Source organism: Crotalus tigris, unplaced genomic scaffold (assembly GCF_016545835.1).
Source record: "Crotalus tigris isolate CLP2741 ecotype Arizona unplaced genomic scaffold, ASM1654583v1 scf7180000024338.4412243, whole genome shotgun sequence".
NCBI lineage: Eukaryota > Metazoa > Chordata > Lepidosauria > Squamata > Viperidae > Crotalus > Crotalus tigris.
Window position 1 is genome coordinate 4077451 of NW_024100508.1, and position 15477 is coordinate 4092927.

The following is a 15477-nucleotide window of genomic DNA, read 5'->3' on the forward strand; positions in this document are numbered from 1 at the left end:
AGAAGCGGCATCCTCACAGAGGACCGGTTGTTCGCATATTTGAATCCCACCACTGGACTACCTGTATTAAAACCTGAAGTATATATAAAAAACAAGAGTCAAAAAGTATCTAAAAGAAAGGATAGGAGGATTTGATTGGTGTAGTGAAGTATTAAAGGTTAGTATGTGGAAGAATATATCTAACCAATTACAGAGCAATCTACTATGGTGAACTGGGTGCTCACTAAGTCTAGTTTATGGCACAGGTCATCACCTGATGAATTTTGATTGCTGCTGTGTAGAACATTTAAAGCAGGGGTCCCCAATCCCCAGGCCGTGGGGCATGGCCTATTCTGAATTGGGCCATGTGAGTGACTGGCTGGAGTTTGTGCACACAGAGCTCAATGTGCATGAGCGGCAGACCGGCAGGCACTCATGTGCCTGTGAGGTAGATCACTGCTCGTGCAAGGGCTGCATGCATGAGCCAGCCAACCACTCACAGAAGGTTGTGTGCGTGTGCATGCTAGCCGGCTGCTCGTGCAAAGGTTGGTAGGTACATGCCACCCTGCCACTTCCAAAAGAGCTGCATATGTGCACACATGCAGCGGCCCACACCTTGTGTGGCCCATTTCCCATCTCTCCCCCCTTCAGCCAGACTGCCAAGCTGCAAAGTTTGAGGACCACTGATTTAAATCATTTGAACATTTGCTTTTCACTGCAGTAAAAATATGGGGACTTTCCTTTCTATTAAATATAAACAAGATTACTCTGCTCTTTTTTTGTTTTTCAGTAATGTGGAGAATCCAGTCATGGAGAATGTATCAGGAAATAAAGATCACAACAGTTTTACAGCATTGATTTATTGATTGATTTAACGCCAAGAAGTGCTCAAAGTAGCCAACGAAAGCCTCTTGCAGAATCAACGCATTCAAGTGCAGGCCCAGATCTCACTCATTTGCATGAATCTTAAGGGCTCAAGCCAGGTAGAGATCAAGGTAAAAGAATATAACTCTCATAAATAAATAAATAAATAAATAAATAAATAAATAAGAGTAGTCCAGGCCATATCTCATTTTCATCTATGAAATATTGAGGAGAATTACAGTTGAATAAGAGAAGCTGGGTTGGCTAGATAGGAGCACTAGAGAGCAGGTGGGGATTTTGGATATTCAGAGGGCTAAGGATTGTGCAAGCTGTAGTTCCAAATATCTTCAGGAAATTTAATTTCCTCACTTGGTTGAATCCTTGAAGATAGCTCTGGAAAGTTAGTGCTGAAATGTTATGGGACTAGAGGGGAAATGCTCAAATATATAGGAAATATTTAATTTAACTAATTATAATTAAACTTACGTAAGTTAATTCAAATGTCATTGTGAAGCCCAGCATTTAAAGGCCAACTCTAGAATAAAATGAAAAAAAAAAAAATGGACAAAGGAATGAAAAAGTATCCTATTACTCACATTAAGACCATTCCATTGTTTTCCTTGACAATATAAAGGCAATTGATCAGTTCATTGAACAAGAGGCCCAGTCTGGTATAGCAGTAGTGGTTAAGATGTTGGATTTGGATAGGGAAGACTGAAATTCAGTTTCCTGTTTGACTATAGAACAGATTGGATGGTTTTTGCACCAAGTCACAGCGTTGTTGTTTTGATGATAAACCAAAAGGAGAGGAGAATCCATAGATTAGATCTTAAACTCCCAGAAGAAATATAAATTATGTGCATGTAAAGAAACAAACAAATAACCCTGGCTAAAAAGATATTGTCCAGTCAGTCAATGGACCTCCTGTGACCTTCATCTAGGGATCTTTTGATATCATAGAGCTGCATCACACATGAGATTTATCACTTGATGTGGATGGGTTATTGCCAGGGAGAACTTTTAGAAGCTTAAAAGTTGGCTCAGGTGCAAGGCTTTGAAGTTCTCATGCTCCAATGTTGGTCATCAATTCAGTTCATGTGCATATGAATGAAACGGTACCTCTAACCAAAGCTTTGGGGTAAAGCTGTATGACACCAACAATGTTACCTCTAACAAAGGCTTTTGGGTAAAGCTGTAAGATGTGACCCTCATACAGTGCCTGATTTTTAATGGATCTCATACAATGTCTATTTGCGGACTGCAATTAAAGTGATGTACAGAGTCCACAGAATGAGCCCGATGCCAACTGACCAATAGATAAATATGCGGGCCAGCCTGGAATTTTCTCGAGCAGCTGTATGGTTCCCATTTCGGTTGGATTCTTGAGTCTGTGGAGAAAGAGACACAAGTATCAGATTGGTGAGCAGTTGAAACTGAGAAGCATCTCCAGAAATAAGGTGGCCAGCAGTATTGTGGAATAATCAGCTGACTTGGGACAAACAACCCACTTGTTTGTCAGGTATTATCACATCATTATGTGATAGATTGACACAAGCCTTGCAAGATGAAGCTTACTTAGATCTCAAGGTTACGGGATTTTATTTTTGCCCCAAACTAGAATCTGATTGGAAACAGATATCAAATTCTGGTTCAAAAACTTAACATATCCTAGAATTAAAGAACTGAATGTCTTTGCGCATATATGAAGTTAGAAATAACTATTACCAGGGCCAAACTCATAAGCTCTTGTAGCAGAGAAGAAAACAGAATAACAGAATAACAAAGTTGGAAGAGACCTTGGAGGTCTTCCAGTCCAACCCCCCCCCCCACTCAGGCAGGAAACCCTATACCATTTCAGACAAATGGTTGTCCAATCTCTTCTTAAAAGCCTCCAGTATTGGAGCATTCACAACTTCTGGAGGAAAGTTGTTCCACTGGTTAATTGTTCTGACTGTCAGGAACTTTTTTCTTAGTTCTAGGTTGCTTCTCTGCTTGATTAGTTCCATCCTTTGCTTCTTGTTCTGCCTTCAAGTGCTTTGGAGATTAGGTTGACCCCTTTTTTTGTGGCAGCCCCTTAGATATTGGAACACTGCTATCATGTCACCCCTAGTCTTTTAAGAAGAGACTGGTCTGAGATGGTGTAGGTTCTCCTGCTTGAGCAGGGGGCTGGGCTAGAAGACCTCCAATGTCCCTTCCAACTCTATTCTATTCTAAGATTCCTCTCCCCTTATTCATCAAGCAAAAGTGAAATGAACAGGTTAAACAAGCAGAATGAGATTTTAACTTCAAGTTTTCTTAATATGAAGGAGAAATCAAAATATGTCACTAACTCTCAAAATACAATGGTCTTCTGTATTGCCACTATACCTATGATCTATAATCTATTTAGATAGATCTATCTATCTCTGTCTGTCTATCTATCTATCTATCTATCTATCTATCTATCTATCTATCTATCTATCTATCTATCTATCTATCTATCTATCCATCTATCCATCCTCTATTTATCACCTATCATCTATCTATCATCTATCTATCCATCCATCATCTATCTTTCTAGTGATTTAATATTGATGTTCAAATCCTTCCCCCAACAAAGAGTTAATTGGATAAAATTGTGCCATTCATTCTTTCAATTCAAGGTACTTCAAAACAGGTGTGTGGTATGGTTGAAAGATGGGGACTCTACTCATGCCTCCCACTTTGAGCTCCTAGAGGAAAAGCAAATCACAAAATTTGACAGAATACGAATGAAATAATGAAAGGAAAGGAAATGAATGAAGAATTATAGTAATAATACAAATACCGTAAGAAGGAAAAGCAGGCAACTAAGTGGAAATATAATGATACCAAATATTCTGTTCCTCTGCAAATGCCATCTACTTTATATTCTCTTATTTGTCCCCTTACTAATCTCCTTCTCTGTAGCAGTCAGCCCCCTAGGGACATCCCCATAGTAGTGGAACTACAAAAGGGGCTCTTGATGAATTGGAGCTCATCTACTTTAAACCACATGATTCTGTTCCCTTCATTTTTCCAAATATAACTAAGAGGGACTTTGGAAAAACTAAAAAGTCCACGCTCCCTGCCGCCTGCAGCACCCGTTCCCGGAGAAACTTACTTTTATAGAATAAACCATGGCCACAAACTCACCTTTATGGAATAAATCACAGCCACAATTCCAAAGGGTAGGAAACAGCAGAACATGGTGCAGATGGAGTAGCGCAGGTAGTCAGGCTCACTGGTGGTCTGGACATGTGAAATAAAGATATCCTCCTGAGACTCAACAAATAGATCTTGACAAGCCTTTGCAGAAGGTGGACCTTGATACATCTGATATTGGGGTGGTGATGGCATTGAGGATGCTGCCCCATAGCCCAGAGAGGGTGCTAGCTCATGGAAATTAAGCGAATCAGACTCTTCACGAGATTTTTGTTCAGGATAAGGAGACGGATTTGGGGGGACAGGAATATGGGTTTCATAGCTTGGGTTGGTCATCGTGCAGAGCTGCTCTCTCTTCTTCTTTTGTCACTGTCAATGGAGTCCTATCTTGGCTTTTGATTTTCTTCCACTTCAACTGCCCTGGTGAGTTGCTTAGGTTTTCTCCTTGGTGGTACCTAATGTCTGTTTTCCAACTCTTGCTTCTGTTCTTCTCTTGTACTTGGCAAGCTTTCTAAATCTCTCTTGTGCTTGATGCATACTGTATAATGCAGTTTGCTTCCTTTTTATCTTGTTAAGAAACTGCTATGGATTGCTCTGGTTCTGCAGCGGGATGACATCATTGTGTCTTGAGGATCAGGAGAAAGAGTGGGTGGAATAAAGAATCAGGCAGACGGGATGAAGAGATTGATGGGCACTGGACACGTCCTATGGAAAGGTGTACCGTGCTGGAGTTTGATAGGATGCAGAACGTCTATTAATCCAAAGGCTAATTAAATAAGCCCAAAGAAAATAAAATCCAAATAAACCAGGTTTATTTGGGTATGTTCAGAATTTCATTACAAAATTAATGGGGCAATTTTGGATGGGTCGGGGGGGGGGGGAATGCTGAAATGAAAGGGAGGCAGTTTACAGACCAGTAGTTAGTGCTGGTGGAGAAAAATCTGGGCTAAGAAATTTTAAGAAATACATTTTAAGAAATACAATTTCATAGACCCTCCCATCCAGAATTCTCCAAAATGCAAATAAGAAAGAGCCAATCCTTTTGTTCTAAGGAGTATAAAACACATGTTGGCAGGCCATATATGACCCCAGGCCATTGTTTTTGTGTCCCTGTTATAGATGGACAGACTTTCATATATGCACACACAGATGCACAGATATTGTGTCTTGCACCTCTTCATAAGTGAAGAATAACAGTTCCGGAAATGTTCCAGGGATCCATCATTGACTTTGTGGAACCCAACTGCTCAATGTCCTAAAATCTGGGAAGAACAATCCCAGCAGATGAACAATCAGTCTCTCTTTGAAATCTCCATCAAGAAAAAGACTGTTCACCTTCAAAGTAATTTTCCTGGTAAATTGTTTTCATATTCAAGACTCAGATGAAAGGTGCAAACAGAGTAATTATTATGAATTCAGGTTGTATCATCCATCTCATCTAAACAACTCTGGGTAGTTTACTGTAGACTATAATGTACAATTCAGTGATACATTCCCATTAGACTTTACGCTGCTCCCTGGGGGCACAGACTACCAGTCTTTTCTACCCCCTGAGTGGCAGAATCCTACCATCTATAGCTCCATTTTCCATGTTTTTAATTGAAAGATCTTTGTGGTCTTCAGCTGGACTAATTCATTTTGCCCATAACATTTTCTGAGAGAAGCGGAAGAGAAAAACCAATAAGTGCTGCATAAAGGAGAAATATTTCTTTTTGTGACTTGGAGATTCTGCTTCCATTACCATCATTATTAATTACATTGCACCATTTTGTTTTGAAGTAGTCTCATACTGCTGATTCAATCAATTTATTTGAATTATGCTTTGCATGGAATATGATGCCAGTGCATTGTCTGTTCCTGCCTAGTTTTCCATTCTGCAAAGTTACTGAGAGTTAATAAATTTTTCCCATGTATTTTTTTTTAATGAAAATTTTTTACATTTTACAAAAACAAATCCCCTTCCCATACCCCCCCAACCCTACCTCACCCCCCCTTCCCAACCTCCCAAACCCTCCCCTGGACTTCCCAGAGCTGAGTACAGGCTTAATTAAAAAAAAAAACAAACTTAAAACACTTTTAAAACCTAAACAAATTTAAATACAATCATCATTCTATATAAACTCCCTCCAAAATTTTTTCCCATGTATTAACTCTCTCCCTGCTTATGGTCATTTATAGATCTGATTTCTTCCAGTCTATCTTGATAAGGCACCTCTTCTGAGACATTTACCACCTTCCCATTCTTCTGCAGGCTCAGCTGCTTCTTATCTAACCATTTTTGAATCTTTGGCTCTTCCTCCTACCTCCCAAATGTCATGGTTCCGATATATGAGAGCAGCAAAAAGAACTCCAAGGCAAACAAAATTCCTTAAAGAACATATTTATTTGGCTACATAATATCAGCACATTCAAAAGTGAACCCAAGACTGAAACAACCCCCCCCCAGGTTACAAAGTTACAAAGTGAAACTTCCCACCCCAGTAGTATGTAATAAATCATATTCCGCAATTAACTATTTGCATGGCTTTCTAACGACAGTTACAGCTTGCCAAAATGCAGTTAGCAATGACCTTGGTTCCCACAGAACAATTTATTGTTATGTCTAAGATAAAACACTCATCCCCCCTCCCAATTCTGTGGCAACTGAAAACGAAGGAAAAATGGCTTCAGCTAACTTCGTTGTAGAGTTGACACACCAAGATCATTCCCCTGTACCATTACATGTACCAACCCTTAAAGTTCTCCAAACTGGTTTAAAGCTATAGTTTTGAATGCCATTGGCGGGATGCTTGGAAAGAATGGCTGTCAGCTTTTCTAGGTAGATTGGATAGGAAACATCACTGGATGAGCTGATTCTGCAGTATCGGAAGGCTACATTAACAGGACCTTGTAAGCCTGAAAGTACAAATCTCCCACTATCACCTTTAAAGTCTGAGAAGTTACGCTTCTTCCTGAGCCTCTTTCTCTACCCATTATGAAGCTGCAGGCTATGCCTTCTCTTATCTGACCATTCCCTAGGCAGCATCTCTGGGTGTCATTTTTTAGGTCTTTCTTACATAACGCCCAGTGGTGGGATTCAAATATGTGAACAACCAGTTCTCTGTGTGGATGCCTCTTCTGGAAGTCCATTCTGGTCCTGGGCAACAAAAAAGTTAGCTACTGGTTCTATCGAAGTGGGTGCAAAGTGGCTGAATCCCACCACTGGCACTGTCTCTAGACAAGATGGGTGGCTCTTAAGTTTAATAGGTAAGTAAGCAAGTAAGTAAATAAATAAAAATATCTTTTTGAATGGATGAATTTAAGGGCATGAAAAGCAATGGATGGGAGGCTTCCATTCTTGTTTCTATTTTAATTTGGGGGGGAGGAGGGGAAATAAAACCACACTGCTGAAGTTTGGCTACTTTGCTGTCAGGTTTTAGTGGTGGGAATCTTTATTTATTCAAAACATTCATATGGCCACCCCTCTTGTACCAAACTGGGTGGCCCATATCCAAAACATAAAACAACATCTACTTCAAGTAAAATTATTAAAACCCAAAGACCTGAACGTTTCCATGTAAACCACAATAAGCTCACTTAACTAATCTCACCCTATCCCAGGGCTTGCAAGAACAGCCAGATCTCGAGTCCTCTTCAGAAGGTTAAAAGGGTGAGGACCTGCCAAATTGCAGGGGGATGGAGGATCCATTGGGCAGGAGCTGCAATAGGAAAAACATGTTTCCTTGGTTCCAGTAAGACAGCAACATTTCAGGGGAGGGGGCTAGGAGCATCCCTACCCTATCTGATCTGGCAGGAGGGGTAGATGCCCTTAAGAAAAGGTGATTTCACAAATCATCTGTTCATTTTTGGAATGCTGAAGGCTACTGACTGGAAACCAGTGGGCTTACGTAACTTGTGGTCTTTGCGTTGCCACCCCCCTTGTCTGTGACATATCTAGCCTTGCCTTCAAAAACGGTATTCACAATGGGTCTGTGAGGCAGGGGGGCCCACAGAAGACCCCTGAGATGAGGCAATAGGTCGAAGCAGCTGGCTGCCAAGAATGCTGTGTTCCCCTCCCCCATGAAATCTGTGACTGATCCTGGGAGGTGGCTGAGGACTCTGGGTGCCATGTTGGAAAGGAAAGGAAAACAAGGCTGAAATGATTGGCAATGTTTGCAGAGACTTCTCACGAGCTGAAGGTTCTTGGAGGCCTCAGTTCAGTGGAAGGATTGCAGTTAAAGGACTTGTCTGGATAGATTTTTCATTTCCTTACGGAGAAAGTACAAAAGTTCTTTGCCCTTTGTTTTATAAGACCTCTATTGCTTTATAGATCAATCTCTCCTTGGAAACCAATGTGCTTCAAGGGCAGACCTGCTCCCATCGTGCAATTCTTCCCTTCAGCTAGAAATTCAAGCCAGCCAGGGCAGAAAAATAAATAAATAAATAAAATTAAAATGTGCTGAAAGGAGTCAGAATGCTTTGCACATTGCAAAATGTGTACTGCAAGCCAAAGTAGGCATTATAATAATTACAGGGCTTGGACCCAAGCCCGTTTTTATATTTTATTTTATTTTATTTTTCTTAAATACCAAGTAGCCATTTCAATTAGGAATTGTGGTGTTGGATGAGGAGTGCTTTCACTCTTCCCTATTTCTTATGAAAATAATTCTTACTCCACTGCAGTTAGTATCAGAATAACCAGGGATGGGCCTGGTTCCCTAGACTGCTTGGATCCGAAGTCCCATAAGCCTCAGCAACCTTGGCTAAGGAGTTTCCTGATCATGGGAAGCATAACTCCATGTAGAGGGCATCAAGCCTGATTATTCCAGGGAAAAATAACTCTCATTGGCAAGATATTGATTTTAGAAAACACTTAGGTGATTTTCCATCAAAGGAAAGGTTACAGTAGTTTGCAGTTGTTTTAACATTCAAACATTTTCTGCAGGGTGTGTATGCTATGAGTGGACCCAATAGATATTTTCAGTTGGTGACCAATTAAAACCTTACTGGTATCAGACAAACAAAAATATGCACATACAAAAATAAATAAAACAGATGCGACCCAGTTAAACTAAGCTCTCATTCTGCCCCCGATCAAAATGCATTATAATTTCCTAATTTTATCTCATTTAACAAATTCATCCTTCTGTCCCGTCTTTCATTTTGACATTTCTGATTTCCATTTATTTTCACATCTCTCTGGGGAATTTTGAGAGTTGAAAGTCCACACATAAGAGCCAGAACACAAATTAGCATTTATTTCATTTATAAATTTACATAAGATTCAACCAAACAGTCTTCACAGGATTACACTTCATGCATTTAATAAAGTCTTGCTTTGTATTGTATCAGTGCAGTACACAGTTGTCAGCTTGCAGAAGGGCAGATGCTATTTGGATAACACATAATAATTTTCAACAATAAGAGCAATGTGACAATAACATCAATTATACAGAAAAAATGAGACAGGGATGTTCTACGATCACATTAAAGTTTATAATTTAGAATCAAATGTGTGTCAGGATTTGGAAAGCTACATGAAGATACCAAATTGTTCACTTTTGATTGATGATAACACTGTGTCTTATATGTAATGATAATGTCTTATAGTACATTGTTTCAGAGAAAATATGAGAAATATCCTTATGGTAGGTTTCCAACAAAATGTGACTTTGGTTCTCATGTCTAGTGTATTGCATCCATTTCATATTAATTAGGTTTAGAACTGATTACATGTATTTTAATATAAGCAGTGTTCACCACCAAATGAACTAATGCTTCACATGTAGCCTGAAAACTGATACATTTACCTTTTTCCCAAGCTATTGTTTCAATCTGGGGTCAATACGAATCAGAATTCTGAATTATAGGATTTCAGACAGCCCAATGTTGTCTTCAATGTAATATGGGGCAGATCTTAGCTCCTGTTGCTGGTCAACAAAGCATGTGTGAGCTAGCCTACGACACGGGAAATCTGAAGGACCAGCGTATGGTTAGATTCTGCACCAAGAGTTTTACACGATTGACATTAATTCAAAGACTATGATTTTAATTTAGATTTCTGACTTCTCTTTCATGTACTAAGGACAGAAGTCATTTGAGATAATATGGTGTCTTCAGGGATTGTAATTTCCAAAGTGGTTCTGCTGAATCGATGAAACTGAGGCAGCAGCTACGGTGGAGAACACAATGACCAAAATAATAGTCAGAACGATCCACGCAATCCCCAGTCCAAGTGCTGTGTGATCCAAGACAAGTGCCAGTTTGGAATATTTCCTAGCAGACGCCACGTCTCCCTGTTGATTGGCCCCTTGAGTCTGAACATGGAGGGGAGGAAAGAAGTAAGAAAAAGGTTATTGATACTCATATAATTAGTTTGACTCTGGACATGTGGGAGAGCAAGGAGGAGGCAAATGACAAAACATGCATGAGAACATAATTTTTAAAATAAAGATGGCAAGTGGGAAGGCAGAAGAAGATAGGGAAAAAAAGAACAAGAAGAGAAGAAAATATGTAAGGAAGAAGCAAAGGAAGAACAAGAGAATAAGAGAAATGCACTAAATACAGAGTGAAACAAAAGACTGCTGAGCATAATATTTATTCTCTCTCTCTCTCTCTCTCTCTCTCTCTCTCTCTCTCTCTCTCTCTCTCTCTCTCTGTATTTGTGAAAACCCCGATCATATTGCAAAAGGACAAGATCAGCCTGGGTCTCATATTAATTGAGTTGAATCCCTTTTTATCCATTTGGTGCACTTGTGCCCATACCCTGTTTTAAAAATCAAGCTCTTTGATAACTACTCCAATTGATTTAGCTCGTCAGACTGAATACAGGCAGTCATTGACTTACAACAGTTCATTTAGTGACTGTTCAAAGTTACAACGGCACTGAAAAAATGACTTATTACTGTTTCTCATAGTTTCGAACTGATTCACTTAAATTCAGATGCTTGGCAACTGATTCATGCTTATGACCATTGCTGTGTCCCAAGATCACATGATCATTTTTTTTGCAACCTTAACAACAGACATTTTGGGCTCAGTTGTGGTTGTACGCCAGGGACTACCTGTAGAGAGTTTGCACAGGACTTGGGTGGTGTAAGACTTTTCTGGGCAAGTTGGATTGGAAATAGATCATCAGCAATGACAGATAAATTGATTTAGTGGAGACTCTGGGTATCAAATGCAAGACCTATTTATGTTGAAATCAAGTTCTTGCATGTCTTTCGACCACATGGCTGAGGCACCAGGTTAAGAACTGTTGCCAATCTCTGTTAGTCATGAGCAGTGGTGGGATTCAGCTGGTTTGCACCACTTCAGCAGAACTGGTAGCTAATTTTTTGTTGCCCAAGCCCAGAATGAACTTCCAGAAGCAGCATCCACACAGAGAACCTGTTGTTCACATATTTGAATCCCACCACTCCTTCCTTCCTTCCTTCCTTCCTTCCTTCCTTCCTTCCTTCCTTCCTTCCTTCCTTCCTTCCTTCCTTCCTTCCTTCCTTCCTTCCTGTGGTAGGATTCAGCCAGTTCGCACCAGTTTGGCAGAACCTGTAGCTAATTTTTGTTGCCCAAGCCCAGAATGGACTTCCGGAAGCGGCATCCACACAGAGAACCGGTTGTTCACATATTTGAATCTCACCACTGGTCGGGATAGTTTCCCGTCATCTCTTGTTCATGTACATACTGATCTGGCATCAGGCTGTTTGTTTTAATCTTTAAAGAAGCAGCTTTCCTAGGTTATTTGCACAGCCTTACTAATCATGGCATCAACATTCCTGTTAAACCTCATGGGTCTTGCTACAGATATTCACACCATCTTGCAATGTTTCAGACAGCCTACATATAAAAAACAATTAAAATGAGTAAGAATTAAATAGAGACTAAATAGCAAGAGGACGAACAGTGATGTGGGTGAAGTCTTCACTCTTATCCCATCAACCACCTCTAGCATAGAGTGTCCCCATCAGGGCATCAAGCCAACTGACGGAGCCAAGTTTTAAGGTCTTTCTGGAAGGCCAAGAAAGTGGGAGCGGATCTTACCTCTGGAGGGATGTTAGCCTTTGAGACCATTCAGATCAGGAAGCAGGTTTCATAAATCTGACTGGAACTCTTCTTGAGTGATCGAGGCTACACTACTAGATTATTCACTGCCTGGCTGTTGTTTTCCCTTCTTTCCCTCTTATTTCTCAGGGAATTAGAGTGTTTGAGTTTTCTTCCTAGATTTCTCTTGTTTACTGGGTTTAAAGCATGTTTTTTTAACTGTCTGATTTCTCTGTAGCTTTCTATGCATGAGAATTTTCTCATCGACCTGATGCCCATTTTTGGGGGGGCTCCAATGTTCCCTGCAGTCTCAGTAAGACATTGTGACCCAAGTGCACAAAATCCAGCATTGTAGGCTAAAATAGTACCACTGATTCTCAGATCTTTTTGGAAGAAACTGACCGAATGATTTTATTTTGTCTACATGAAGTTCTGCTGCTTCTACCCATATTCAATGGGACTGCCCTTCAAACGGACTTGGACTTTGTGTCTTTGATGCAAAATGCAATAATAATAATAATAATAATAATAATAATAATAATAATAATAATAATAATAATACAACAGACCACTTGGTAAGCTGTTGCAAGAAGATTGCACAGACTGACTACAAGCAGCGGCATGACAAAGTAGCAACAATGGTGCATTGGAAGATCTGCAAAAAATATCATTTGCCTGTAAACAAAAACTGGTGGGATCATAAAATAGAGAAAGTCATAGAAAATGATAAAATTAAACTGCTCTGGGACTTCAGAATTCAAACAGACAAGCACCTGCAACATAACACCCCAGACTTAACAATTGTCGATAAGAAAGACAAAAAAGTCTGGATAGTGGACGTGGCAGTGCCTGGAGATAGCAGAATAGAAGAGAAAGAACTGGAGAAGATAACAAAATACAAAGACCTACAAATAGAAATAGAAAGACTGTGGCAAAAGCAAGCAAGGGTAGTACCAATAGTCATAGGCTCCTTGGGTGCAATCCCAAAACAACTGGAGCGCCACTTGAACACCATTGGCATTGACAAATTCGCTATTAGTCAATTGCAAAAGGCAGCCTTATTAGGAACTGCTTCCATCCTGCGACGATATCTGTAATACCATCAAACATCCACATCTGCCTATCCCAGGTCCTGGGTAAGGACTCGATAAGTAGACAAAATGCCAAATCCAGTCTGAACATCTGGCTGACTGTGCGATGATCCATATAATAATAATAATAATAATAATAATAATAATAATAATAATAATAATAATAATGTTGGAAGGGACCTTGGAGGTCATCTAGTCCAACCCCCTGCTCAGGCAGGAAATCCTATACCATTTCGGACAAATGGCTGTCCAGTCTCTTCTTATGATTTGCTTAATAACTGTGGCCAAAAAGGTAATAAAATCAGATGTGTCTCACTTAACCCCAAACCCTCCCCCCCCACCCTTGTTTAACAATTCTGATCCCACTTGTGGTCATAAATTGAGAACCACTTGCACCTTCATCACATTCATCCACGCTTCTGCTTGCAATAAATAATTCTATAGTACTTCAGCAATAATCAACTAAGGCAAATCAGTAACTCTGATAGCTTACTGAAAAGAGCTCTTATCTCTGCAATGCTAGCTTTCCTTCTTTGAACTGTATTTGTTCTCTGAGTAAGGACTTGTGTTAACAAACCCTTAACAAACTTTATTCCCTTTTCTTCTTGCTCTCTTTCCTTTTACTCCCTCTTCTATAGTCCTGTCCCTGCTTCACACTTTGCTGCAACAAGTGCGGTCTCTTTTACCTCTTATGAAGACTAGATTAGCATTAACCATTTTCTCTCTCTGCCTCTCTGCCTCTCTGTGCCTGTTTCTCTCTCTCTCTCTCTCTCTCTCTCTCTCTCTCTCTCTCTCTCTCTCTCTCTCTCTCTCTCTCTCTCTCTCTCCCTCTCTCTCTCTCTCCCTCCCTCCCTCCCTCTCTCTCTATATCTCTGTCTCTGTCTCTGTCTGTCTCTCTTTGCCTCTCTCTCTCTCTCTCTCTCTCTCTCTCTGTGTGTGTGTGTGTGTGTGTGTGTGTGTGTCTATCTTTCTTTCTCATTGAAACGTACCTTTATAGAGTAAATCAAGGCAGCGACGCCCAAGGGTAAGCAGCAGCAAAGGAGGGTGAAGATGGAGTAGCCCAAATAATCTGGTTCATTGGCAGTTTGGACATTTGCGATGAGGATGGTCTGTTGAGGCTGGACAGGTATGGCTCCAGGAGGTACAGCGTAAGCTTGGTACTGGTATGGCATAGAGGGAGATGCCCCATACATTGGAGGTGGTGGATTGATAGCTGATTTCATCGGATCAGGCTGATACCCAGGATGAACGGGTTCATTCATTTCAGGTGTCTTCTTCTCTGGATTGGTCATCTTGCAACCTGGTCTCCTCTCCTTCTTTTCCTTGAAGTTCTGCAATGACCTTCTCAGCAGACTCTTCTTCTTCTTTTTTCAGATGCTCCCCCAAGTCCTGCTGATCTTTCTTTCTTTTCTTGGCTGCACTTTCAATCCACACTCTTCTTGCTTTGCTACTGTCCTTCTCCCACAGACTGAAACTTGCCTTGTCTGGAGGTCTGCTTCCAACAGGTGGTTGGTTACTTTATGGTAGAATTGCCCTGCCCACAGAAATAACAGTTCCTTATTGTCTTAGAATGAGATTTGTCTGCTGTGGGGAAATGTGGCAACGAATAAACAGAGATGGATCTGGACTGGGTGGGGCAGCAGTGGCAAAGAACAGATATTTCCCTAGCAGCAGATGATGTAAATTCAGTTACTCAATTTTATTTTTTTTTCTCAGTAAGTGTAGTTAGAGAAGCTCCTCCTGTCAAATAGACCTACTGCTTCACAGCTGAAAATAGGGATAGGTTTTGGACACTCCTTACATTTATTTCTAGGTTCAGTGTTTTCCCTCCACCATCTTACTTACTTCTAAATCTTTTCCACACTGGCTGGATTTATTGCCTCCCACTTACTGAGGGGAAAAAAAAAACTGTCACCAAACATATAAAGATGTCATTACACAAAGTTCCCTCTAAGCCAGGGGTCTTCAAACTTGGCCCTTTTGTGACTTGTGGACTTCAACTGCCAGAATTCCTTAGCCAGGCTGAGGAATTCTGGCAGTTGAAGTCCACAAGTCACAAAAGGGCCAGATTTGAAGACCTCTGCTCTAAGCAATGGACATGTGTCTCCTGCAATTGTCTTACAAGGTAGGCCAGCCTATTAATACAGGTAACCTTTGACGTACATCCACAATTGTGCCCAAAATTTCTGTTGTTAAGTGAGACATTTGTTAAGTGAGTTTTGCCCCATTTTATGACTTTTCTTGCCACCGTTTTTAAGTGAATCACTGCAGTTGATAAGTTAGTAGCCCGGTTGTTAAATGAAACTGGCTTCCCGCTGACTTTGATTGTCAGAAGGTCACAAAAGGGGATCATATGACCCACCCG

The 15477-nt window shown here is 40.5% G+C and overlaps 2 protein-coding genes across 2 annotated transcripts; both read right to left on the minus strand.

The window, feature by feature from the left end:
- Positions 1-834: 834 nt before the first annotated feature.
- LOC120300099 (synapse differentiation-inducing gene protein 1-like) lies at positions 835-4566 on the minus strand. Its single transcript, XM_039325659.1, has 2 exons — positions 3997-4566; positions 835-2231 (listed from the first exon to the last, which is right to left on the minus strand). The coding sequence occupies exons 1-2, from the start codon at positions 4339-4341 to the stop codon at positions 2091-2093; spliced, it is 486 nt and encodes a 161-aa protein (XP_039181593.1). The 5' UTR covers positions 4342-4566; the 3' UTR covers positions 835-2090.
- Positions 4567-9220: 4654 nt separating this feature from the next.
- On the minus strand, positions 9221-14771 carry LOC120300095 (trafficking regulator of GLUT4 1-like). Its single transcript, XM_039325652.1, has 2 exons — positions 14102-14771; positions 9221-10301 (listed from the first exon to the last, which is right to left on the minus strand). The coding sequence occupies exons 1-2, from the start codon at positions 14402-14404 to the stop codon at positions 10101-10103; spliced, it is 504 nt and encodes a 167-aa protein (XP_039181586.1). The 5' UTR covers positions 14405-14771; the 3' UTR covers positions 9221-10100.
- Positions 14772-15477: the final 706 nt, after the last annotated feature.